The sequence below is a fragment of the Periplaneta americana genome, chromosome 2, assembly GCF_040183065.1.
Source record: "Periplaneta americana isolate PAMFEO1 chromosome 2, P.americana_PAMFEO1_priV1, whole genome shotgun sequence".
Classification (NCBI taxonomy): Eukaryota; Metazoa; Arthropoda; class Insecta; order Blattodea; family Blattidae; genus Periplaneta; species Periplaneta americana.
The window spans coordinates 112,762,886-112,790,755 of NC_091118.1; the positions used below are offsets into that span (position 1 = coordinate 112,762,886).

Below are 27,870 nucleotides of genomic sequence, written 5' to 3' on the forward strand. Positions count from 1 at the left end.
AATTCATAAAGTCCCACTATATTATTCTAATCAAGAGCAACAAATTTAATGCAGTTTCTGTTACAGATTTAAAATGACTTTTCGTGCACATAATACCCAGAATTGCTTCATACACTATGATTCAAAGGATTCAGTCAGAACATTGGGTTTGTGCATAGGTCTCCGAACAAAAGAGCATTCGAATCATAACCCTGGTCTGCCACATTCTATATAGAATGCTGTAGGATACTAGGCAGTAATATACCCGCAGCTGTTGATGCTACAACATAATATGTACAGATTAGTAACTAAGTTAGGCAAGCAATACGTAATAATTGTTTCAGTACTACATCATCTCTTCACAGTACAAAAAAATTCGGAGTTGTCATTAATCTTTGACACATAGCTATCAGATATCTTACAGTATATATTGAAATCATCAATTTTATTATAAATATAAAAGGTTGCGGACTCAGTTAAGTCTGTTATATCAACTGGAGTGAACGAGGTAGGCTACTTTTCCAACATGATTTGATTGGTGATTGCATTATATGTGATGATACTTTTTTTTTTTATTATCTCTCTCACCTGGCTGTGAAACTTGTATGAAGTTTTGAAACATTTGAGGAAGCTTCTGTACCACGATTTATATCGTAAAAAAATTACTCCAATCTTTATGTTATTTCTTGCATTATTACAGGTATTGGCCTGACTTATTGAACTTATTCCATTAGCCATGGCCTCTTCTACTCTGGCAGCATGAATAATCCCATTTCAGTGGGAAGAAATTCATTATGCTCTGTGATAATTGACAGAATGATGACTGGCAGAGGTAAATTTCTAGTAGTGAGAAACAGCCAGTAAACATAAAATTAATTAAGTATCCCCTTCACTACCAAATCAACTTAAAGATCTTTTTATGAAATGTAAATCTACATAGGATCACACCTCTTCTCCCTTCCAAAGGAAGTGATCCTAAGAATTAAAGTACATTACCTTGGAATGGGTGTGAACCCATAATCTAATGGAAAACTTAGCTTGACCATTTAGTACTGACCCTTTTTTCATTTCAGGTTAGGAACATGTTGGAAAGACAACTTATGATGCATACTTTGTTTAATAGTATTGAAGATTGTAACCAAATAACAAAGTGGATATACGAATTTTCACAATGTGCTCACATTGTTCAGAATTAAGTTCTATGTATTTAAAAGGTAGCAGCTGCTGCTGCTGCAAACGCTACTTCCACTACAATCACCACCACTTTGTGGATCCCCCAGTAACTGTTGAGAATCACTGGTCTAGAACCAGTGATTTAATTGGGAAAAATATTTACAGGAACTCACCTTATCAGTTTACCAATTGCCTAATGGACTTGTACTATGTGTCAAGTTTGGCATTCTCATGTTTTTGGCATGCATATATTTTTTATTTTCTGGAATGCTGTTCCAGTCAAACTAAACCACTGTTTAGAATAGTCACCGTCAGATAGCACAATTCTGAGCAGCTGGCACATTTCTCCTCTGCAGGCAGCAGTGAGCAAGCAAAGCAGGGGAGTTTACATTGTATAAAAATAGTAGGAGTAACTTCAGTGATAACAAACGTCATAGCCGTACGATGCCCAACCTTGGTTTGTTCACCCGTGTGGGGAAGTATCTGAAGTCCGGTAGGACACTGTGGTGATGGAGCCTGGTCTAGAACAAAGAGTTTTATGCACAATAGGTATTAAAAACGAACTCGTGCAGAACAGTGATAAGGTGATTCACAAGAAATTATTCTGGTAATCTTGTTTCAGATAGAAAAATTATTGTTTGTCAGATTGTTAGAAAGTTACGACAAACAGGATCTTTTAGTGACAAAAAAAATCTGTTACCAGATGCAGAATTCTTACAGAAGAAAAATTAGATTAAATAAGTGAATAACTGGAACATTCCCCCCCCCCCCTCCAAATCCATTGGCTTACTCAGGAAACAGGTGTTTTGAAATTCTCAGCAAGAATTGCTACTGAAATGCTTAAATTAAAGCCCGTAAAATTACAGTGGTCCATGAATATTGTTTGACCACACAATTAAAGTTCAAGTAACACTGCATTGATATAAGAAAGTCAATTCTTACAGCTAGTATACAGTCCCTTTTAGCTTTTCGAGTGCCAGACCTGGGATGGATGCATCTAGCTACTTTGGCCCATTGTGTGCCTTATATGAGGCGTTTAGTTGCAAAATCAGATACATCACTAAAACATACTTGATCAGTATGAAGGAAAAACGTTTGCAAGGAACCAAGGATTTGCAACAATACTATTCTTTCATCATACAAATCCATGTGATGTATCTGGCTTTGGAGCATAACAGTGCTACAGCACTTGTAGAATCATATGAAGATATGAAATATAACTTGAACTCATTTTCAAAAAAAAAAGTGATGTACGGTATCTGATTTTGCAACTTACACGCCTCATATATGCTATATTGTCCAAGTCTGATGGATTCTTGAGTGGCATTCGTGAATTTGATACTGGCAGACAGGTTATCCTGCCTTGGCGAACAAAAGAACAAAATTAATACACAATTTTACTGATAAAGAAATTTTAATTCCAATTAACAAAAGAAAGTTGTACCTTTATTTACAGTAGGTAACAACCACTAATGTAATAAAGGATAACACCTTGGTTTCATTTAAGCGAAGCCATTAACTAGCTTGTCTTATAATTCTTAAGCATTAATAATAGTGAAATATTTTAATATTAAATGTACTGTTCTCACATTTTCTCTTTAGTAGTACCAGTACTCAATTATTAATTTTTCTTTAATCTCAAACTAGGAGGAGGGGAGCAAATGACGCTTCTATGTTTAAGTACCCTATTTTGGAGCATTCCATCCTTTTTACAGGTTGAAGCCAATGTTCCCTGTACTTCTTTAAATACTGAACACAGGTGTTACATTTAACTCATCAGCTATTTCATCACTTCTCTTATAATCAAAAGTCTTTAAGCCAGCAGTTATCCTTAAAAATAGAATTTCTATAGCTGTTAAACATTGTTCATCTTGATGTCGAATAGTCGAAGCTTCACTGCCATATCTGAGGGTTTATGTTGCCAAAATTTTGTATACCTAACTTAAGTGTTGTGTGTTTTTGGACCCCGTTTTATTGGAAAAACTTGGTTAATAATTCTCAGTGTTTTATTATAGTTTCGGATTTTGTTTCATATATCACACTCTTCTAGGTATGTTAGAGTGTAATCTAAATATTTAAAGGGATTAACCTGTTCCAGTATTTTGGACTGAGAGCGTCAAATAAGGTATCTTATTATTCGACTAAAATAATTAAATGTAAACTAGAAAATAACTACAGAGTTTTTAATAATAATTGAATCCGCTCATTAATTTAGGATGTGAGGTGCGATGAAGCATCATTATCAGGTTTTTGAAGGCATGACATCATCAAATGCTTTATCATTTTTTGTAAAATGAGTAAACAGAAACTGAGTACTTAAAAAATGTTAAAATATGGTATAGAAGTAGGAAACTCTGTTTGAATTCAGTTTTCAATATTTTTATTAACTAAGAATTAATACATCTTATGTTGTAACGATGCCCAAGAATGAATTAAGAACTCTTACATATTGGTCACAATATCGTTGATGAGAATTAGTGCTATCAGTTATTCAGTAATCGTGAAGTGGGTTAAACTTAAACTTACTGCTCAGTGAGGAAGGACAGGAGTGAAAGCAAAACCTGAAACACAGAAAATGAAACAGTGAGCAGACGAACAAATAAAAACAAGCTACATAAAACTGTTAATATTTTTTTAACAGGAGAATGTTTTCTCATTACACAATCTACATGAGGTGTGATGTTGTACAAAATCCATTTTCATGACTAATGAAAATGTAAGTTTTTCAGCATTTCTGTAATAAAAAAATACTTAATTTACATAAAGGATTTTGATCACACTTAAATTTATGAAACAATGTATGGGCAAGTATGTCCTTAATGCTTCATCGTTGTTACGTGATAAATAGCAGTTCTGTGTGAAGGTGTAAGACAGAAATAGCACAATACTGTGTTTTTTTTCTTTGCTGACCCGAAAGCTTACACTACAGCCTAAGACTTGTTCTTGTTGTATTTACCATTCCTGTTCTGTGAGTGATGCTTGCAACCGAATGGCCGTGGTGTGAACTTAACCTGGGCTATGGTATGGATGATGAAGATATGTGAATTAATGATGGCGAAATGAGTCTGAGGTCCAAGTGTGATTTACTTGAAATCGTCTGTAAGTATTTTCTTCGTGGTTTTTCCTTAGATTATAAATGGTAATGAATAAAATGAAATAGGCTTATGTTTCCAAAAAAATATTAAATTAATAATAATAATAATAATAATAATAATAATAATAATAATAATAATAATAATAATAATAATAATAGTAATAATAATAATAATAATATAGTCTACTGCACACTATCTTCTTTAGCCCCCTTTTTTTCTTAATAGCTCACAAAATAAAAAAAAATATTTTCATTATTTAAAACTAAAATTGTGATTATATTTTCTTTTCAACATTTCAGATTCCACTGATGCAACATGAAGATGAGTCCGAAGTGTTTGAAAGCTTAGTGTTAATAATAATACAATAATAATAATAATAATAATAATAATAATAATAATAATAATAATAATAATAATAATAATAATAATAATAACAACAACAACAATAATAACAACAATGATTCTTAACATTGTATTTTCTTTATAAGTCTACTAAGGACATTCGAAAAGTAATGTAAACACTATAATTTTTACAAACTAAATTTATTTAGGAAGATTTTAAATGTAGGTCTTGCCATGTCACACAATTTAATACCCGTGGAAGACGGCTCACCAGTGCTGGCTCTGTCTCATTTTTCTGTGTTAGTTTCCTCACACACCACTCCACAGGAGTTGGTATGCCGACTTCCAGAAGAGCTCTTACAGCTGCAATGTGGGCAGTGTCACTTGTAGCTATTGGATCTGCCAGAGCCCTGTTTGTGTCCACTAGATTTCTTTCATTTTCAAAAGACTTTCCTTCACCTGGCAACAGTGTGACATGGCAGGATCTCCTTATTACAAGCTTCTAGCAATGCTCTAAAGAATTGAGTTGGATTTTTGCCACAACCAGAATGAATATATTTTGTACTTATCAAACATCCTTAAAATACCTAGCAGTATAACCCATTATGTTGAAGGAAAAAATTAACGAAATCACTAACCAATTTCTTGCTATTTCGAAATGGTTTTTGTGTGCAACAAAGATTGCTCTGTCACATACAAAATTATGATGATCACTGCTAGGATCATTGATTCCTAGCATTGTTGTCAATTATTCTCGAATGCTCTAGTATAATTATGTATACTGTGGCCTTGAAGCAATTTCCTACATTACTCATATTCATTCATGACAAAACATTTGGGAAGTGGACAGTTACATCTTCATTGCCAGGAGTTGGTAAAAATATTTATTCCACAGGTCTATAAGTAAGACAATTTCCAAAAAATCATTATGAGGGAAAGCTTTACTTTTCAACATAATAAAATATTATTAGCAGTGATAATCAGATTCAGTAAAATCAATTTTCCAATTACTTACTTACTTGCTTTTAAGGAACCTGGAGGTTCATTGCTGCCCTCACATAAGCCCGCCCTTGGTACCTATCCTGAGCAAGAATATTCCAGTCTCTACCATCATATCCCATCTCCCTCAAATCCATTTTAATATCTTCCCATCTACGTCTCGGTCTCCCCAAAGGTCTTTTTCCCGCTGGCCTCCCAACTAGAGGAAGCTCAAAGAAAGCTTGCCCATTTGACTGATGCGCAGAGAACGATATTCGGTCCTCATTGCAGGGCTGCTATGAATCATGTAATGCTGATTACAGGGCACATTCGAAAACGCGATCTTGAGCTGTTCGTATCCTGAAATGTATTGTGCAGAGCGGGTAGAAGCCAGCATATGCGTTACATATTCTGCGTTTTATCCCTCATATCAGGATTTTTATAGAGTTCAAAGTGTGTTTGTAAAATAACAGAGTTCTGTATAACATTCTATGTACTTAACAATGCCCCCTGTTGGCTCTAAATTAGGAAGTGCTAATGAAACGTTACACAGTCAAACTAGGAAATTATTTATAACGTTTATAAATGTATGAAAAACGAAACAGGCTCGCTCGTAACGTAAGGAGTATATACAGATTAAAATAAATCGACCATAGTACTACGCTAGTTATCGGAACATTTTAATAAAATCACATAGTATTATATAAGAAACGTAAAAAATTATATATTACAGTTATATGAACACTGTATAATTGGCCCAACATGTGTGGTTTATCTTTGAATATATCACATAGTATTAGTTATTAGTATTTTATTACAATGTCAAATATCAATTATTACACGATCACATATTTCTTATAACATCTTTGTAATTTCATTCAGTGATTTTATATGTAAAAGAATTCGTGCTTCTGTATTTTCAGCAATGTTATGTTATTAGTTACTCTGCAACTAGGTTTAGGTTCTGTTACATGTGCTGTGATAAATCTCACTCAAAACATCAAGCCAGCAGACGACTGAGAACTGACGACAGTTTGCCAATCGAATCGAAGCGAGGTCGAGTGCACCCGAACGTTTCCAAAAGTTCACGCAGCTTTCCGTGGCAAGCTCTTCTTGCGTTTACTCTAACACTCCATATGCATTTTTAGTTTCATGATAGCCTATGCTCTGCTCAGCTGCAATTTTGATATTATCTCGGATATTGTCCCACACGCTATTAACATCTGACTCTTCCTCAGCTTCGTCAGCAGTTGCTAAAGCAGCAAACCTATTTGAAATTTCAACCTGATAACGTTGCTTAGTTTCGTCGTCCTTTAATTTCAGAATATTTAATCTACTAATATTAGCTTGTTGCTCTACTCGCTTGGCTACTGATAGTCTTTCTCTTAATTCTCCAATTATCAAATAATGGTCAGAATTACAGTCTGCCCCCCCCTGAAAGTTCGAATGTCTATTATACTAGTATGTCTCCGTTTATCTATCAGGATGTGATCTATTTGATTGTGTGTCATTCCATCTGGAGAAGTCCAAGTATATTTATGTATATCCTTATGGGGAAATGTACTCTTGACAATTAAATTTTTTGATGTTGCAAAATTGACTAACCTAACTCCATTGTCATTATTACTTATGTGTAGGCTCTCTTTTCGAATTGTTGGTTTAAAAATATCCTCCCGTCCTACTTTAGCGTTGAAATCCCCCAATAAAACTTTCATGTGATATCTAGGTAAATGATCAAAAGTGTGTTTCAATTCCTCATAGAAGCTATCCTTTATATGGTCGTCTTTCTCTTCTGTAGGGGCGTGAGCATTTATAACTACGATATCGCACCATCTACTCTTAAGTACTAAATACGATAACCTGTCACTGATAAATTCGACCTTTTTTACTGTTGATTTTATTCTTTTATGTACAAAGAATCCTGTTCCTAATTGGTGATTAATGTTTCCTTCCCCATAATACAACAAGTAATCGCCTACTTGTGATATGCCATTCCCATCTAACCTAACCTCTTGTACTCCCACGAAGTCTATTCTATATCTAGCTAGTTCTTTTGCTGCTAATGTTACCCCTCCTGTTCTATAAAGACTAGTTACGTTCCATGTACCAAATCTTATAACCTTATTCCTTTGCTGTGGTCGTGCCGGAGAATCAGTCCCATTCCAAGGCTTATTTGAAGGATTCGTAACAAGCTTTTTTTTTTTACGGTGATGGGTTGTTAGCCCTTCGCCCAACCCCCAAGCTGGAGGACACCCCTTATCGTCTGTCCACGACTGCTTATTCAATATATTCGCAGCTACCCTCCATATCTGGAGGCAGTCTCCTCTATCCACAACCTGAGGACGCGCCATGCCATGGTGATAGGGACCCACAATACATAGATTTTCCAATTACAGGTTTAATTTATTGTTACAGTTAAAAAGTAATTCACTGTTTCATTGAGAAAACTGACAATCTGTCATAAACAGTACCCGTAGCAAAAACATTTCTGCAAAAGACAGGAGAGAGGTAGCACATTATATAGTATGCTTATCATGCAGATTTTCAAAGATCTGATTCTGACTAAGGAAATTGAGAGGATAATCTTTAGGTTTACAGCTGATGTAAAAATAAGCTGTTCAGTGTTATTTTTACGTTATTCTTTCCTTAGAGTTATGAGAGAACCTTGTCATCATGTGTGTGAGCTCATGCATAAATTGTAAAAAGTAATGATTCAACTTAAATGAAACTCGAATATGATTATTATGCTACTGGAGAATATGTCAGAGTCGTGATTTATAATCCTAGACCAGTACATATAACTAGTCTGACCCAATAATAGACTTTCTGAATTGACGATATATAGCTGAGGAGACTGGAATGGGCGGGGCATGTTTACAGAATGGAAGAGCAGAGAATACGAAAGAAAATTTTGGAAGGAAAGATTTATGGGAGGAGACCTGTTGGAAGACCTAAAGATAGGTGGATTGATGCGGTTACGACTGACTCCAGACTCTTCTTCGGAAGTGCGGCATGGAGAAGGATGGCGACAGATAGGGAAAAATGGAGGAAGAAGCTGGAGGAGGGTAGGGCCCAACATTAGGCTGTTAGGCCATAGCAGTAGCAGCAGCAGTAGAAGTGGCAGTGTTAGTAGTAGCAGTAGTAGTAGTAGTAGTAGTAGTAGTAGTAGTAGTAGTAGTAGTAGTAGTAGTAGTAGTAGTAGTAGTAGTAGTAGTAGTAGTAGTAGTAGTAGTAGTAGTAGTAGTAGTCTGTTAATTTTTAACACTACAGTAAGTGTGTATAATAATTATTGAATTACTGACATAAGTACAAAATTATTTGGGATCGCATTAATCTGCTATTTCTAAGAGTACCTGTAATCTCTAAGTTGCACTATAATAATTATGTACTTGCCTTGTACAGAAAGGTTATCTTCTTGGTTGGGAATTACATCCCCTATTGTCTGTGGTCCCAATGTGTATTTGTTTCTGAGGGACTGATGAGCATGTGGGCTGCCATCCAGCTGTGGGTTGGTTGTGCTACACCGCAGTTTGTTATTTAGGGCCTGTGGAATAAGAATAACCATGATAAAATCAAGCCAAATATGTCTGCAAAAAGGCGGAAATATGTCACTGCCATTTCTCTTCCCAGTTTCGTTTACGGAAATAACATGATCAAATTTCCTGTAAACAATTTATTACGTCCCTCCAGTATTCTTTTCAGGATTTCTCAACTGAATAATTATTTGACTTACACATAATGGGATTTCTGCAATATGTGACCAATACCTACGACATTGGATTTCCACATATAACAACATAGGATGTCACAATGACAAAAATCACTAGTTGGGATACAACTCACTAACCACATGTGAGATCGTGAGGTGCCATATTTCAAAATAAGGTTGTGTTTGCTGTGGAAGCTGGACGCTTTCTGCTCAGATGATGATAATAGAGAACTGATGGGATGATAGAAGAGCTTCCAGCACCACCACCACCAACACTACTACTACTCCTACTGACGCCACCACACCACCACAGTTACTTCTGTAGGTTCTTACTTTATATAGGACTGATGATGATGACGATGACGATGATAATAATAAAAACAAAATTATGTAATTTAGATCATTCTTCCCTCTTAACTATATTCTGAAGAGTTTTTAGCTTGGGATGTGCGACATTTTATCAATTAAAACTAAAGCCTAAAATGTTTATAATAATCTAAAATAATTCACTGTGTGAATTCCTTGTATATCGTACCAAAAGATTCTGAAGTTGACGATTCTTCTCAAGCAGTCGGTTCTGAAGTTCTCCCAGACGCTGTACTTGGTTCGATACTTCTTGTTGTAGATCTAAAACAAAAGTGTCCAGTCAAAATTTCAATAGACATGTACATTTCATAAAACTCCATGAAACAGGAACAGTATGATGTAGCTACTTACCTTCCTGATTCCTCCGTGACACCTGCAATTCGGTCTTAAGTTTCATAATTTGGTTTTCGTATTCTTCCTCAGCAACGTTAAAATTGTCGTTTGTTTTCTTCACTAAAGCTTTCTGATATTGTAGTTCTTGACACATTTGATACTGCCAGAATGTAAGTGCGCGGTTTGTGATGTCTATGATTATTTCTGGGCGTAGTCCGCACAAAACCATCTTTAACAGTAAACACATGTTTATTAATTCTTTACATATAAAATGCAATATTCGTGCACATGAATAAGGAAAAATAAAATTCTGGCCTCTAATGTTTTCTGATGTATGATTGTGTCCTCGATTATTTCGATAACTACTGGTATACGATTACCTAATTTATTTATTTTTTAATTCGTTTATTATACTCAGACAAACATAGTCTAATTTTATGAGAGAAAATATCAAATGTTCGAGAACGGAATCTTTCCATGCCTTTCACAATATCTTCGAAGTTGAATGTCTACTGGGACGAATTGTCATACATTCTATAATCTACCACTGCAGAGGGAACGAAATTCTATTGTGAGAGGGGTCTCTGTCTTAAGTTATGCGAGGAAATAAAAACTTGTGACATGTCAGTAGAAATAAGTTAAATTTCAATTGTAATTTCTTCGCTGGAAAACGAAACTTTCTTTGTCTTCCTCTGTAATATGGCAAAAAATTTTCGAAATAATAAATCATGTGGTTTTTTTTATAAAGTATCAGTAACTTACATTATTTTCAAAATTTTACAATTTAAAATTATTATTTCATTTTATCAGAATATGAACACATCAGCACTAATAGAAATATTTTAATCCATTTATTACTATTTCATCATCAACATGAGTGAAATATGAGAAACTTATTGAGGATGGTGTCAAGTAACACCGAAACAGCTGTAAGCCACACATGCTTACATAATTAATACGAAATAGTTTTAGTAAGTTTTAAATTGTTGTAGGTATCAAACTGCAATGGTATTGTTATAAACAAAGGCATTTTCTACTGATGAGGGAAGTTCAATAATCCCCTGGCTTATGCATATTTTTCTGTTTCGATTTTGTCTTAAGTAGGTATACCTATAGGTCCAACTTTCTTTTGCATTAACGTTATATTATCATATATTTCCTTTTTATCTTCTGGTCGAGTGGAAGAGAAGGCCTCTGGCCTTAACTCTGCCAGAATAAATAAAGGACTATTATTATTATTATTATTATTATTATTATTATTATTATTATTATAAATTCATGGGAAGGCAATGACCAGAGCAACCCCATTTGTTTAATATTTTGTTTGGGTTTTCCCATATGCTGTCATACTTGAGAATAGTACTGGGTAATTTTACATAACTAGTACCAGTACTAGTAAAGGCCGTTAAATTTACATGGTGATTTCAAATTGTTATTTAGTCAACTGTCTGAAAACAGGTCTGAACCTCACAAGTGATACTAAGAAGGCACCACTTAAGAGATAAAGGGGCGGGATGGCCAGATCGTTTCCCCCTCCATTGCATGCATCGCTGACTAGCTACATATTACACTAGTCAGACTTCAGATGCATCAAACAAGTATTCTTCCTCTGACACATATTGTCAAGTGAGATATACTGCCTGATAATAGATGATACTACTAATAGCAGTAGCAGTAGTTACTAAGACAATATGCATAGATATGAGAATAATTTTGTTACTGTGTAGTTGTAAGCCTAATGAGATGCAGCAGAATTAAAAGAGTTCAAAATATGGTAAAAGCAAAATCCGAGGCGATAAACATCTAGGGAAATACAAGTTTTTATTCCACAGAAAATATACTTTATTTGCTAATTGATTAATTAATTTTTTTTTCATGTCTGGCTTCCATAGCTACTGTACTTTAATGACATAATCTGCTGAGGCTAAACTTGCGCACGGGAAATTCAGGTGATTTTGAAAGTGAAAATCGTCGAATTTAAATGGAACTTTTTTTTGTTTAATATTTAAAGTGCTATACTTTAGTGAACCACGATAGTATTTTCCTAAGAGACGAGCAAGTTACCTGTATTTTACCTGAATCAAAAATACAATACAAATCACCTGAACTTCCCGTGTGCTATTTTCTCCGTCTCAGACTCTGCACTTTAACTCAAAATATTTATATTTACTTTAAAGAAAATAATATAATTGAAATTGCTCTAAATGTGTAATAATTGGAAATTTAACACTGATAATAATCCTAAATTAAAATTACTTCTACATGCGAGATATCTTACGGACTTAAACTTTTCTGGAGGATTTAAATCTACTTTTACAATGTCATGTTTTTCAAGGAGAGGAGAATTGCAAACAGGACACGAAGATTTTCCTTCTCTGCTTAAAAAGGTTCTGTTAGCATCCTCTTCACAAACTGCATGAGAACAACTAGTTATCCAAGCACTAGTAGTTAGACGAGTTCTGCACTTTAGTATATTACAAAACAGATCTGTATCTGTCATTGTAAGTTACGATACGCGTACTTTTTTCTTAAAGAGTTTAATTTATAATCTATTTCAACTTATTACATTCCCAACTATCTGAACTTCCCGCTATCATAAAGTTTCGTAGTTCCCAGAATTCAAGATCTAAGAACATTGGTTGTGTAGAATTTTTTACGGTTGATGTTTAATACCAACTGTTGCAAAATAAAAGATCTACTTTTCTCTTTTCCTTCCTTAATATATAAGACACATTTCACATACATTTCAGCTAATTTGTCACTTTAAAAATGTTTACTAAATTAATTTCAATGCTCATAAAACAAACTGAAATGAAGCAAAAAAAATCTTTACATCTCTTACTCGTTGAATGTTGGCCAACCTCGTGATTATGGGAGGAGTTTATCTCTGCTGTCATGTGCACGCTAATGTTGCTAAGGCCGCGAAAGTGATTGTGTTACATTTTCTGTTTTATATATATTTTTCGGGCTTGATGAAGTTATGGCTGTTTATAAAGCAAGGTTTGTTTACTTCCTCACTAGATATTCATGTACATCAATCGTACAAGTTATCCCTTATATTGTTTATGACTTTCATGTTTAGGTTAAAGGAGTTCGATGATGTCCTGGATTGTGAAGAAATTAACTTGAAGAATCTCAAGAAACTTTGCTTTAATGGTTAGTAAATCTTTAGTACGCTAATAACATTTTCTTAACCAGTGCAAAAGATTATGTTAGGAAGAGAAAGTTATGAACATTTTAGGCATGTGCCTTTTGACATAAACGTCATAGAGCGCCCACCAAAACATACTGAGAATCATGATATGTACAACTGCAATGACACGTGTACTTTGTTTGGTGAAACTTCGATATCTTCCCTCACTACACACTGGATAAAAATAAATCATTCAAACACATACCTCGGCCCCACGTCACTTAAATATACCCTCAACTAACCCACTAACCTTGTCACATATCTCGGCCTCGTGTCACTTAGTTATTCTACCATTGTTAAAGATCTTGATAAAGAAGCTCATCCAATTATAGTGGGGATTGCAGGAAACAGGCTGGACAGGAACCTCGATTATTCAATTGATGGAGATATACACAACATTGCACAAAGGAGTGGCAATAGGTACAAGTGTGCGTTTTGTGAACATTTTTCAGAGACGTGACAAGCAGTGGATAAATAAGAGGGTTAAGAGTGTAAAACTGCGGATTGACTTGGCTGAACTGGAGAAGAACATGACCCACATTAATATTATAGACACATTCTCCATTGTAAGGGAGTATTACACTAAACATGGACTGCATTTGAATTCTCCAGGCAAATACTCGCTAACGCGGCTCATTGCTGAGAGTCTTCAGTGTGATCATGGCAAGTGTGACAGTAGAATTCCTGTTGTAATTCATCTTAAGGCTTGTCCTTTTTTAAGGTGAATAAAAAAGTAAAATAATAACAATAATAATAATAATAATAATCATCATCATCATCATCATCATCATCAAATCGTAATGCAAACAACATTCAGTGTATTTCATTAGAATATAATAAGTCTAAGAAATAAGACTGATGAACTGCTTGCTTCCTTAGATTCCGAACATTTAAATCCGAATGTGCTATGTATTACCGAACACTATTTAAAAAAAAACAGGAAATATTGTCCTTCTCACTGGAAGGATATAAATTTAATTAGGTGCTAATTACTGCTAACAAGCTCTTCAGGTAGGGACGTAAGTGTATTTTTCAGATCTGACCTTAATTTTAAAAATATTGATCTTTTACATTTTTGCAAAGACAGGGATTTGGAAATTTATGCTGTTGAATTAGAAAATAATATATATATATATATAATTTCATTAAAAATATGTCTATGTAGAGCACCATCTGGAGACTATGAAAATTTTATTTATTGCAATTATTGGTAAAGACACTGGAATACTTACTGAAACTGAAACGTGAATGCATTACTTGCGGAGACATCAATGTCGATTATCTAACAGAAAGCAATAAGAAAGATCAACTAAATTCATTGCTAGCATTTTTCAATTTAATTTGCACAGTAAATTTTCCGACCAGAATATAAAGGGATTCAGCTTCTGCAATAGACAACATATTTAGCCTATTAGAAAGGAAGGAATAGATATATTTCAAACAACTCCAATAATTAATGGTCTTTCGGATCATGATGCTCAACTCCTGAATATAAATATTGACACATCAAAAAGCAACTAGGCCTAACTTAAAGTGAGATTCAGAACTATAAACAGGAAATCATTAAATAATTTTGAAACAAATCTAAAAAATGAAACATGGTAATCAATATATAGTCAAAGTGATATGGACAGTAAATTCAACGAGTTTCATAAAACATTTCTAAACGTTTTTGAATCCAGTTTTGCTGTAAAGTATAAAAATGCAAAAATATCCAACAATATGTGGATTAAACAGGGTATTAAAATCTCATGCAAAACCAAGAGATTATAATTATATACAGAGTAGAAATAATAGTGATACAAACTTAAAACAGCACTATAAAAATTATTAAAAAAATATTACATAAAGTGATCCGAAAAGCTAAAGAATTACACTATAATACAACAATACAAAACTCTGATAGTAAAATCATTACTTGGAACATAATTAAAAAAGAAAGTGGACAATAAAGAACTAAAGAAACAAACCATACCCTTATATCTAACAATACAAAAACGTCAACCCCAAATGAAATTCCAAATATATTCAACAGATGAAAGGTAAAAATCCCAGTGAAATAATGAGATATTCTACACGCACGCACGCACGCATACTTTCTTACAACTTCTGTTTTAGAATCTGAGTTAGTGTGAAGTTGCCTTTCAACATAGCCTACTGTATTTCTTTAACTCAGTAAATCTAGAGAAGTTTCTAGTTTCTTTATTGAGTGAATCAAGAAACCGAAATTAGCAGGTATGACGGCCAAGTCATATTTTAAGTAGTATCACATATTAAATTCTAAATCATCTCAATTGCAGAGACATTGTCTTTGTCCAGTTCACTTACTACAGATGTAAGTGCTTCAAAATGATCTGCAAAATACAACATGGCATTAAGCCAGGTGCCTCAATACATGACTGCAGGTATAGGAGGCAATGGAAGATCAGGATTTATCTTTTTGAAAAGATCAATCCGTGATGGTGATTTTACAAAGACTTTTTCTGCTGGACACTAACTTGTCCACATTAGGATAAATGGATCAGATTGTTTCACACAATCTATGCAGGGCGTGAACGACATACATTACATGAATCATGTTAAGGTACCTTACACAAAGACCTTCAGCAGCTTTCTTCAAATATGCCACGGAGTCGGTAAGCAGAAAAAAATGTATTGTCATGTTTCACTCCATTCGGCCACAAGATCTCCAAAGATTGATTAAATAGCCTAGCTATTGTTACATAATTTGCAGCTGGGATTTCTTTAAGGCTAGCAAGAAAAATTGCTTGGAAATGATTTCGTCATTTTTAAGTACACCTACTATTACATTTCCCACTTTTCGACCATTGGAATTGGTAATTTTGTCAATATTCAACCAGATTTTTTAATTTTCACATATAGACCTCATGTTTTATAATGTTTCATCGTAGCACTTTGGAAGATAATTTGTACTTAGCGTCGACTCATCAGGAAGACTTATGCTCGTATATTTAGTAAGAAACTTTCTGATTGTTCGGGATTATTCACTTTATAGAGGGGAATGTCAGCTGAAAGAAAGGCTTTATATAAATCTGAATAATAATCTGAGTGTTTTGGAATGTTGAATGTTGGAAGATGAGGATGGTGTTGATTCTCATATAAGAAATTGTCTCGACAAAACGTGTGCTGCAGTTGCGATCTGCTTACTTCCTGACTTATGTTGTATTACATGGGATCGTTGGTCTGCACTTACTGATTTCGCACATGGCTGGCAAAATAATATCGGTGGTAAAAGTGTTTTTAAACTCTAGTATGTACTGGTTGCAGATGTTCGCGTATACACTATTTCACTTTATTCATTTTTAATCCACACAGCTATACTTCACAAAATAAACCAACAGCTCTAGTGATTTGATTCTAACTAAGAAGCAGGCAAGAATATCCGACTCACTGGATTGAGTCACTGTTTACAGAAGCAGAAAAAAATACGCACTTTAACACAGAAGTCTCTGTATGACATAATCTCGAGATTGGATTCTGTTCTTCCCCAATTAAGCACGTGCAAGTGAATCATTCTCACCTCAAGTGGAAGTGAAGCATTTGTATTGAATTCTTTCGAGATACAAATTTTTGTTGTAAAATTTTAAAAGAGAATGAGGAAAAGTACTAAAATATGTATTTATGGAGAAATTATCGAAAATATTTATTCACGTAACTTTCTTTTGTAAAATATGTGTTTTTATGTAAAATAAAATTTGGAATTTGTGTTTGTCGGTCCTTGATATGGATATTAAACTTTGTTTTAGGAATGTACGCATTAAGGGGGGGGGGAAATTTTTTTACATACAAATCCGGGCCCTAATGATAAGCGTGCAAAATAAATACGTATATTGTATTTCTTGTAGTAAAGATTATGAAATCATTATTACATTATTACGCATTAAACAATTAGCTGCCATACTTTTTATGTACCTTAATAAGTAAATCAATAAATCAGCTCGAACAGGTTTCGTTTGATCACTCATGTAAGTGGTTTATATCATAGGTATAAAAGTGTGGAAGGAAAGATTTCTATCAAAGACAATGATTGAAATTAGCCCTGTAGGTTGAGAAAGTAACATTAAGGTACAATATATACTTTCCTTAGGCATTCCAGATGAGCGGGGCAGGAGAGCACTGTGCTGGAAGCTGCTTCTTAACTATCTGCCACTGAACCGGGCATCATGGAGTGAGACCCTCACCAGGAAGAGGGAATTATACAAACAGTTTATAGGTAACTTTGCTTTTCCGTGTATTAGTCATGTGCACAGATAAGTTACAACTTCTATTAAGTTATTTTTTTGATGTGGAGAAATTGGTATGACAAATGTCTAACTTTCAGTGGGGGATATGGTGACATATAGCACAACAATTGCTGTATCTGTTTTAATAAATATTTCTATGCAATTGTGCTTTTTTCTGTAAATGGCCCCAGGGAAAATCACTTTCTGCATTGCCTCGTAATTGCGGTTGAGTGGCCGAAATTTGTATAAACACTTCTTTTGACATTATTAACATGGTGGAAGAAAAAAATTTAACTTTTTTATCTGCCCCAATCAGAACGTTTGCTTGTTAGTCTCCATATAAAAGGTAAAGATAGTCCCTTCACATTCTATGAAGACACTTGAGAGGCATGGAGATTGAGTCCCGTGTTCTTGACCTGGGCACTAGAATGAGGTGGTGAGGTCAGCACCATGCTTCGACCACTTTTTACCCCTGGAGAAAGGCCGGTACTTAATTTGATAGGAGGCTGAGTGAACCTTGTTGCTGTTCTGTAAGTGTGGCAACAAGAAAATCCCGCTACCACCTGGGATCGAACCCCAGACCTTCCAGTCCGCAGCCAGCTGCTCTGCTGTCTGAGCTACTCAGCTGCCATAGTCTCCATATATCTTAATGCTGTGTATCATCTCATATCTTATTCTGCCTCGAACTTTTGTCTCATTCACGATTCTTTCAGTAGGCAGTTTCTTCTTGGACAGTGATCCAGCCAATTTCTTTTTCTGTTCCTGATCACTTTCAGCATTATTCTTTCTTCACTTACTCTTTCTAGCAAAGACTCATTTCTTATTTTGTGTGTCCATTTTACATGCTCCATTCTTCTTCATATCCACATTTCAAATGCTTTTCTCTGTAGTTTCTCTTTACTTAGTCGTAATGTTCATGTTTCTGCTGCATACAATGCCTCATTCCACACAAAGCACTTCACTAGTTTTTTCCTTAATTCTTTTTCCAGAAGCCCACAGAAGATGCTCCTTTTTCTATTGAAAACTTCCTTTGTCATCGCTGTCCTCCTTTTGACTTCCAGGCAGCAACTCACATTACTACTTGCAGTATACCCCAAGTGTTTGAAGCTATCTACTTGTTCTATTGCGTCATTTTGTATTTGCACATTTACCTTCTTTATTTTTCTTCCGATAACCATGGTCTTCATCTTGTTTACATTTATCTTCATACCATACTGCTCACAGCTATCATTTAACTTCAGTAGCATCATCTCCTCTTCTGCTAACAACGCCATATCATCAGCAAATCTTATGCATTTTATTCTTATTCTTTCTACTATCATCCCTCCCATATTCTGAAAACAGTACTTCACTAAATCCTCCAAGTAGACATTGAATAGCGTAGATGATAAAGAGCATCCTTATCATACTTCTCTTCCTATTTCACTTCCCTACGACATTTCCTCTCTTATTATGACTTTGACTCGTTGTTTCATATAAAGATTACTGAATATCCTTCTCTCTTTCAAGTTCACATCAATTTTCTTCAGGATCCCCATCAATTTATTCCAATCCACTCTGTCAAAAGTTTTTCCCAGGTTCAAAAAATCTATATACAATTCTTTACTTTTCTGTAGGTATTTTTCGCTGATTGTTCAAAAGAGTTCAGTTGCATCTCTCATATCTTTGCCAATCCTGAAGCCATATTGCTTTTCCTCTAACACTCCTTCCATCTTAGAATATAAACATTGATTCAGTATTTGCAGGAGAACCTTTGCCGAGTGCGATATCAGGCTGATAATCCTGAACTCATATTTCTTGGCATTATTTTTCATTGCATCTTAATATTAATAATGACACCAATAATTTTTAATATTAATGACATTTGGAGCACTATTGACTCATCCATACTTTAAACGTGGAACTTTGTATTTGATGAACACTACAAAATTTGGAATTGCATGATGTTTACAAGACAAGCTATCCTAACACGTTTTTTTTATTTCAGAAGAGATGATTGTAATGCCGGGAGAAACTCACATTGATGGCAGCAGAGTTGATGTGACATTTGCTGATCATCCATTGAACTCAAATCCAGACAGTCAGTGGCAGGCTTTCTTCAAAGATAACGAAGTGCTCTTGCAGATTGATAAAGATGTCAGGTATGTCCTTGAGCTGGGCGAGGTAACTCGTACTATGGGCTTGAATGTTATTGTTGAAGGACGTGAAGAAAATGACAGTATTATTGCAAAGACCAGAATGTTAAGAAATTAAGTTCAGGATAGTAGTAAGGAAGATTGACTTTGAATTGAATCTTTCATTTATTTACCCCGAAATGCGATCCAGTAAAGAGCTTGTATAGGGATAATAGGTTTTAAAAATAGTTTTAGTGAGTCTGGAATGTTAGAACCAATTACAGCCTGTTTTCTTTTTCTTTTTTTTTTTTTTTTTCTTTTTTTAATTTTTAATTTCTTTGCAGAGTGTTAGTTCTCACGAGAGTTTTAAAGAGCCAGATTTTTATATACTAAGGTGGAGCAAGGTGTATTCTTCACCTGACATTTATTAGGAACATTAAATCCAGACGTTTGAGATGGGCAGGACATGTAGCACGTATGGGCAAATCAAGAATTGCATATATAGTGTTAGTTGGGAGGCCAGTGGGAAAAGGAACTTTGGGGAGGCCGAGACGTAGATGGGAGAATAATATTAAAATGGATTTGAGGGAGATGGAGTATGATGGTAGGGACTGGATTAATCTTGCTTAAGATAGGAACTGATGGCAGTCTTATATGAGGGCTGCAGTGAACCTCCAGGTTCCTTAAAAGCATAAGTATGTAAATAAGTAAGGTGGAGCAATGATGTCAGATGATTAAAATATATTTACTTTTTGTTTTTAACAATATAGTCTTATTTACTAATTTTTTCTTGTGCAAAATGTTGTTGTTTTCTAATGCCAGGCGTTTGACAATAAAGTCATTTGACCTCTTGCACTCCAATATTTTTCAAATATATTGTCATGGTCAGCCACTGAAGCACAGATTTTGAGGGTTAAATGGCAAGTTGTAGCCAATTTAAGTGAACACCATATTTTAATGTTTTGGTGGTTACTTCATCCACACATGACCCCCAGAATGTCTGGATGACCACACTTGCTGTTGGTCGACGGGTCTACTAGACCTAGTTGGGAGATCTTGTTGATCACCAGCTTTCCCTCCTTAAGCCACTGGAGGACGATTTTAGTGCCATAGCAGGTCAGCACTAGGAACAGAAAAGTAGAAAGGGTAGGAAGGAAAGTGAAATGAACCCCTAGGTCTCGAATTCTCTAATACTGACTGGGTCGAAGAAAGTAAGAATTCAGTCAGAGGACTGGATAGGAAAGGGTAAAGAGAGAATTAGGTATTGAGTAAAGGAAAATTATACGAAATACGGCCAATAACTCATCAAGCTGACCAGTGTTAATTGATGAGTAGCCCCTCCCTTTAGTTCAACTTGTAAAATTATGTTTACTAACAGCTGCACCACGGGACGGTAGGATGGGACATTGGGTACTTGTCCAGGTTGGTTCCTTAAAGCCTTCAATGGGAAGGATTAATGGCTCTCCTCCCTATATTTGACAAATACCGTTTTGTAGCCAAAGTGCAAAAGTTGTTGTTGTTTTCTAATGCCAGGCGTTTGACAATAAAGTCATTTGACCTCTTGCACTCCAATATTTTTCAAAGATATTATCATGGCCAGCCACTGAAGCACAGATTTTGAGGTGTTCCGAATCCATTTCTTGGTTTGAGTTGCACAATGGGCAGTTAGGGGACTGATATATTCCAATTCTATGCAGGTGTTTGGCCAAACAATCATGGCCTGTTGCCAATCTAAATGCAGCTAAAGACGATTTTCGTGGTAAATCGGGAATTAACTGTGGATTTTGATGCAGATAGTTCCATTTTTTCCCTTGGGATTATGTTATCAAATTTTGTTTGTTGAAGTCTAAGTATGTAGATTTAATAAATCTTTTCACAGAGTAATATGTAGATTTAGTAACAGGTCTGTACCGGTAAGTAGCAGTGCTGCCCTTCTTTGCTAAAGCATCCGCATTCTCGTTTCCCAGGATTCCACAATGGGATGGTATCCATTGGAATACAATTCTTTTATTGAGTGATATTAATTGAGAGAGCATTTTAGTTATTTCTGCTGTTTGAGATGAAGGTGTGTGTTTAGAGACGATTGATAGAATAGCTACTTTGGAGTCTGACAATATAACTGCAGTTTTAAATTTATTGATGTGGCATAGAAGATTCCTGAAACTTTCACTTATTGCAATGATTTCTCCATGAAAACTTGTTGTTTCATACCCAAGAGATCTATAAAGTGAGAAGAGACAGCACGTAACGCCTGCACCGGCACCTTGTTCTCTGGAGATCAAGGATCCGTTAGTGTATAAATGAAGCCAGTTTTGTGGAGGGTACCTAATATTAATTGTCTCTAAAGACAATTGTTTCAGTATTTCAGTGTTTACTTCTGATTTCAGTATTTCTTCTGTTAAATTTAGATTATATTCTATATTTAATAGAGTTAAAGGGTTTGGTTTAATTTGTAGGTTTTCTTTTAAATTCGGGATATTGATTTTCTGTTTTAATTCTTGAACAATGGATATGAAACTTTTTTGAGTTTTCAATCTACAGAGAGGACTGTATGAATGCCAATTGTTTCCTGGTAATCTGATAAGTTTTTCATATTGAATCAGTGCTTTTTCTTCTATTGTCATTTTGATGCTGTTAATATTAGTGAGGAATCTCATAGAATCTATTGGCGTTGTTTTGATTCCACCAGTAATGAGTCTGAGAGCTTGGTTTTGAACACGTTCTATTTCGTTTATGAAAGGTGAAGTAATTAAAATTTCTCCGCAGTATGTCAGCACTGGCTGTATAAACATTTTGTATGTAGTGTTCAAAGTATTCCTAGAGCATCCCCATTTCTTTCCTGCTAGTCTTTTTAGAAGGGAGAATCTTTTACGAGCTTTTTCAGAAATGTATTTCAAATGGTTGCTCCATGTTAACTTACTATCGAAAATAACTCCAAGATATTTGGATTCATAAGTCCTAGGAAGGTGTTGGCCATTGTATTGGATATTGAATTCTCTTTCTTTTTTACCGAGTGAAAATATTTGGTAGTTACTTTTGCTTAAATTGAGTGTCATCAAATTTGATGTATTCCATTCATGTAGTTGATTTAGAGCTTTAATAGCAGAATTTTGAATTTTGTCTCTATGTCTGTAAGATCCGGAAGTCCACAAAACTATATCATCTGCAAGTAGTGCTGTTTTCATGTTTGATTCCTCTAATAGGGAGGGTAAGTCATTTATATAAATATTGAATAAAGTTGTGCTGAGGACCTCGATATGTTTGTCTGTAACTAGAAAGTGAGTTATTGAATTTAGTGGCAATGAATCTTTGACTAAGGAATTCTGATATCCGTCTGAACATATTGCTGGAGATACCTAATTTCTGGAGTTTTAGTAATAATTTATTTCTCCAAACAGAGTCATATGCTAACTGAAAGTCAATAAATATTGCCAAGATATCTTCTTTCTTGTTAAAACTATCTTTTATTTCTTGGCCGAGGCGTATGATTTGTTCATTGGTAGAGTGTAGTTGTCGAAAGCCGGCTTGTCTTGGTGATAAAAGATTTTGGGATTCTAAATACCAAGTTAATCTGTTGGAGATCATGGACTCCATGGTTTTTGCTATCATGCTTAACAGTGCTATTGGTCGATAACTATTAACATCATGAGCAGGTTTCCCTTTTTTGTGAATTGGTACAATGATTGCTTTTTTCCAAGCTGCAGGAATTGAGGTGTTGCATGATAAATTGAAAATGGATAAAAGTACAGATTTGGCTTTTTCCCCCAGACGTTTAAAAAATTCGGAATGAATGTTGTCAGGACCAGGAGATTTCTTGGTTTTTAAATTTTGTATAAGTATATTTAATTCTTTGGAAGTAAAATTTTGATGAAATATTTCAGGTTTTGTACGAGTAATATTGTTTTTATTATTTTTATGTAATTCTCTTTTGATAAATTTGTCAGTTTTTTTGATATTGGGATGTAATCTGTGAGAGTTTGAGTAGTGTTTATTAAATGCGTTTGCTATATCTCTACTATCTGTTACTGTTTTGTTATTATGGATAATAGGTTGGCTAGTATTTTCCTGTGTATTGGAAATATTCTTCAGAAATTTATATGTTTTACCGCTATCGGTTCTGTAATTAATATTTTCAATAAATTTTTTAAAACTGTTCTTTTTAGCTGTTATGATTGCTTTTTTAAGAATGGCAGTCTTCTTCCTCCAATCTTGAGTATCTTGCAAAAGTTAATAAGGAAAAGGAAAAAGTAAAATAAAAAAGTAAAAATATCTTTATCTAAAGTAAGGAAAGGTTCAGAATTGAAATGCTGTATATATTTGATTATAATTAGAACTTTGTAATAAATAGTATCTGATGGAATGGCCTTTGGATCATCTTAAGCCATGACATTATCATTATTATCTCTCCAATACTCCCCCACCTTCACCGCAAGCACTGTCATCATCACTTTCTATTGATAGGGTAAGTTGTTCTCAGATTTTTCGATTAAATTATTGAATTATTTTTATTGATACAAGTAGGCCTACCTGTTTTGATTTTATTTCGTACTGTATTTCCCCCCTCTTTTCAAATTTGTGTTTTTTATGTTTGTGTTTCTACTTTAATTTTTTTTTTGTTGTTTAGTACTTCTCTCTGGATTTTTTATTTATATTTTTGATTGTATGTTGTGGGATAGGGAAAGCCTGATGGCCTTAACTCCCATAGATTAAATAAATAAATAAATGAGTTACCAATTGAATCCATTAGTGTAACTCTGGTTAATTAACTTGCGACATTTACTGTACAGAAAATCACTTCCCTGTAGAGAGATGAAAGACACAGAGGAAAAATAAGAGTAATAAGGTTTGTCAATACACAATAATAGACATATAATATCATTTTGAATCATCTTGTATTGATAGGCGCCCTTTGTTGAGTGGTTGCCATACTTTCTTTAGTTCTGGAGTTTGTGACTTCAAATCTGGGTAAGGGTAATTAATTTTTCAGAAAAATACTTTCCTTCACATGTCTTCTTTCAAAAGTAAGCAACACTGGAGGTTCTTATATCATAGATTTATGACACACAAAATAATCTTGCTTACGAATCAGCTAAAAGAATTTGCCGTTAGTTTCTCGTCCAATTAAAACTTCACCTCTTCTGAACATCATGCTGTCTGAAGTAACGAGCTTCACCATATACTCTATAGGTGCTTCAGCAATAGATGCACTTCACGTCACCAAAGCAGCATGCAACATGACTAAATCTAAATTATGTGTTGTTGTAGTCTCCTTTTCAGATCCTTTTAGACTCTATTTCCTTCAGAAATACTCTATTTTTTGTCTCCTGTTATGTGTACAAGAGTTGATCTTACAAGAGATTATTCTGCAAAGAACTCTGCACTCATTCGATACTACTATCTGACCAAACATGTAACATAATGTGATTCTTTAATGCTACTGATTTTCCAAAAGAATTTATGAAAGAAATGTCATTGTGAACCTGTCAGTCATTGAGAGAAATATTCAAAATTTGCAGGCGATTGTGTCCAGACATCTCGTTCTTCCAGCAAGCCACTGACTTCCCCTGTCAGCAGGTAGTGCACAGCAAGGGACTGAAACGCCTGCACAGACGTGTGCAGCATACAGTGTTAAAGTCTGCCAATGTTGAGAGAAAGGGATTGGGCATCACCAAGGTAAGCTGCACACTGACAACCTCATGCATTTTGAGTGTCGTCAAGTACTTTACGAAATTGATGTTGTTTAACAAATTTTGTATACAGAACTTTTATAAATTATTCATCCAAATAGAAACTTGAATATCTTTTTAAAACAAACAAAGATGTAATAAAATTACATTGGATTTCTGCACTGTTGAAGAATGAGACAACAGACACAGAAAAGGAATAGAAATTCGGCAAACAACCTCCAAAATATGTTTCATTCCACAACACTAATTAATTAAAAGGAATATTCTATAAGGATTAGCAAAGTACTGCACCTAGCAAAGTGAAAACAAAAAGCTTTCTGTTATTAATAAATAAAAAGCTAAAAGTCACCTTTGAAGAATCAAACCTATACTGTGCATTTGGGTCAAGAATAATATCAGTAGGAAATTCTTACTTAACAGAATATAATTACGTGGCAGCTTATTTATAACAATTATAAATTTACCCGTCACGTATAATCTGTAGAGAAGAGGATTTTGTAATGAATATGAAGAACCTTATGAAATGCAAGATGCTTAAGCAGAACGAACCAAATCAGTAAACTGATTTAAATTCTACGAAACAAATTGAATGGACATATTTGAACTTTAGATACTACTGCTTCTGTTCAGTAATTCTGGAAATAAAAATCGGAATTTTTCAACCAACATTATGTGTGCTTGCATTTGCGCGTGGTTTGTTAGTTGTGAATTTATTAGAATTTATTTTTGGTAACTACTGTAATAAGAATAGGTCAAGAGTTTTGAGTACCGGTAGTTAAAATTTATGTGCCGTGCTAGAAGTTTAGCTGCAGGTGTTTGTTATAACTACGCACACACTTTGAACTCAGGACTAATAATTATAACTTCTACAGTTGAATGTATTATTATTTTTTATTTGCTTTCTTTTAGTTGAAAACAATAAATACAAACATAAAAGTATTCATTAACATAATGACAGAGGCATTGAAATATCTCTAGCTTCGTCAAAGTTTTTCAAGAGAATCCGATATTTCTGGTTATTTTTAAGATGGAACTGAGACTCACTGTCTCAGTTTAGAATTTAAATTTCATTTCTTAAAGTATATTCTAATTGTGTCATCCCAAATTGCATCTTCACATGCAGGCATCACTATATTATTATTCAGTGAAGCAGATACATTTCTGTAAACATTGTCGTATAAAAACGTTATTCCTAGTAAATGCAAAGTATGGAGTACACTTTCTTCTGTTCTGAATATTCATTTCTGCTTTAAATGAAATTTTTGAAAATATTTTAATCTTATTTGTTGTACAGTATACAAAGAAGTTATATGATGTACAGTGTACAATGTCCGTACTAATTATGGAGACAAATTTTAAATAGGCAGTATTTAACCATCAAGGTATAAGAAATTTTGTTTAACCATCAAGGTATAAGAAATTTTGTTTAACTGCCAAAGACTTCACATCTCTTGAACTATTTTATTATTTATTTTTAATGCAATACTTTGACTGTTATTTATAATTCCAGATCATTTGAGGAGATGAGGGAATTATATCATATAAATAGTTGTATAATATAGTTGTATAATATAAGTATAATTGTATGTCAGTTTCTCCTTCTTATGCTGTATTGATTCTTTTCAACCCACTATTAATTTTTAAGTATTTAACTGCTTATCTGAAAATATTTTAGAATATGGAACCCATAGATCAGGGATCAGCATATATACATCTTTGGTGGTTGTCTGGAAGCGAGCATGAATTGTGCAATTGTATGAGTTAACGAAATCTACTCTAAGCCAGTGGTGTACTTCAGCAGCAGCAGTGTTGCCTATTGTTTCTTTTTTCCTGCTAAATGTAGTTTTTCCGAATTTCAGTCTAGCAAACAAACAAAAAAATATATATATCAATCTCACTTAGCAGAAATTCTAGTTTTGTTCCTGCTCTTAGCAGGAAAGAGAACATTATTAAATTGTCCCAAAATTATTAGTAATTTTAAAATTGTAAATCTCGCGGAATGTAAATGATAGGAGAAGATAGAGAAGGATGGCATTTGAGAGGTGGAAGATGAAGCAACTTGTCATAAACCTGATATATACAGAGGAGATTGTATTAAGATGCTGCAAGTGCAAGACATTTTCGTAGTCCACCACTGTGAAGTAATGGTTAGCCTGTCTGGCCGTGCAATGAATGGACCCAGGTTCAAATCCAGGTTGGGACAAGTTACCTGGTTGAGGTTTTTTAGTGAGGTTTTCCCTCAACCCATTATGGGCAAATGCTGAGTAACTTTTGGCGCTGGACCCTGGACTCATCTCACTAGCATTATTGCCTTCATATCACTCAGATGCTAGGTAACCATAGTAGCTGATAAAACGTCGTAAAATAACTAACTAAAAAAAATTTTTCTTGTAACATGTGAGTTACTTGTATTTATGCATTTCTGCAAACGTAGCTGTGATTTTCTGATTATAGCTGTACCTGTCTATCTGGCGTTCGTGCATCAATGTACACAAACTGGCTAGTGCGCATTTGCAGATGCATTGAGATGTTTATACAAACTACATTCATTTTCTACCACAAGCAGAAAACAAACTGTCCAAACTGACGCATGCATATTACATCCATTACAAGACAACGCACACACGCATGGGGCGGGGGGGGGGGGGGTGAGTGAG

The 27,870-nt window shown here is 34.4% G+C and overlaps 2 protein-coding genes across 4 annotated transcripts in view; one reads left to right on the plus strand and one right to left on the minus strand.

The window, feature by feature from the left end:
- Positions 1 to 3,316: 3,316 nt before the first annotated feature.
- Positions 3,317 to 13,604, minus strand: LOC138694523 (E3 ubiquitin-protein ligase CCNB1IP1-like). 2 transcript variants are annotated; one of them, XM_069818327.1, is made up of 5 exons: positions 13,419 to 13,604; positions 9,994 to 10,204; positions 9,812 to 9,903; positions 8,961 to 9,111; positions 3,317 to 3,713 (listed from the first exon to the last, which is right to left on the minus strand). In XM_069818327.1, exons 2-5 carry the CDS (start codon positions 10,202 to 10,204, stop codon positions 3,682 to 3,684), a joined length of 486 nt encoding a protein of 161 aa, XP_069674428.1. In that variant the 5' UTR covers positions 13,419 to 13,604; the 3' UTR covers positions 3,317 to 3,681. The 2 variants fall into 2 exon arrangements, with proteins under 2 accessions (XP_069674428.1, XP_069674427.1); XM_069818326.1 differs by lacking the exon at positions 13,419 to 13,604 and adding an exon at positions 12,254 to 12,562.
- Positions 12,855 to 27,870, plus strand: part of LOC138694518 (TBC1 domain family member 13) — a 65,290-nt gene continuing 50,274 nt past the window's right edge. Inside the window, exons 1-5 of one of the 2 annotated variants that reach the window (XM_069818316.1) lie at positions 12,855 to 12,975; positions 13,058 to 13,131; positions 17,277 to 17,402; positions 19,400 to 19,553; positions 25,043 to 25,199. In XM_069818316.1, coding sequence (XP_069674417.1) covers positions 12,956 to 12,975; positions 13,058 to 13,131; positions 17,277 to 17,402; positions 19,400 to 19,553; positions 25,043 to 25,199 — 531 coding nt within the window. In that variant the 5' untranslated portion in view covers positions 12,855 to 12,955. The remainder of the gene's footprint in view (positions 12,976 to 13,057; positions 13,132 to 17,276; positions 17,403 to 19,399; positions 19,554 to 25,042; positions 25,200 to 27,870) is intronic. The other variant, XM_069818317.1, reaches the window with a different exon arrangement.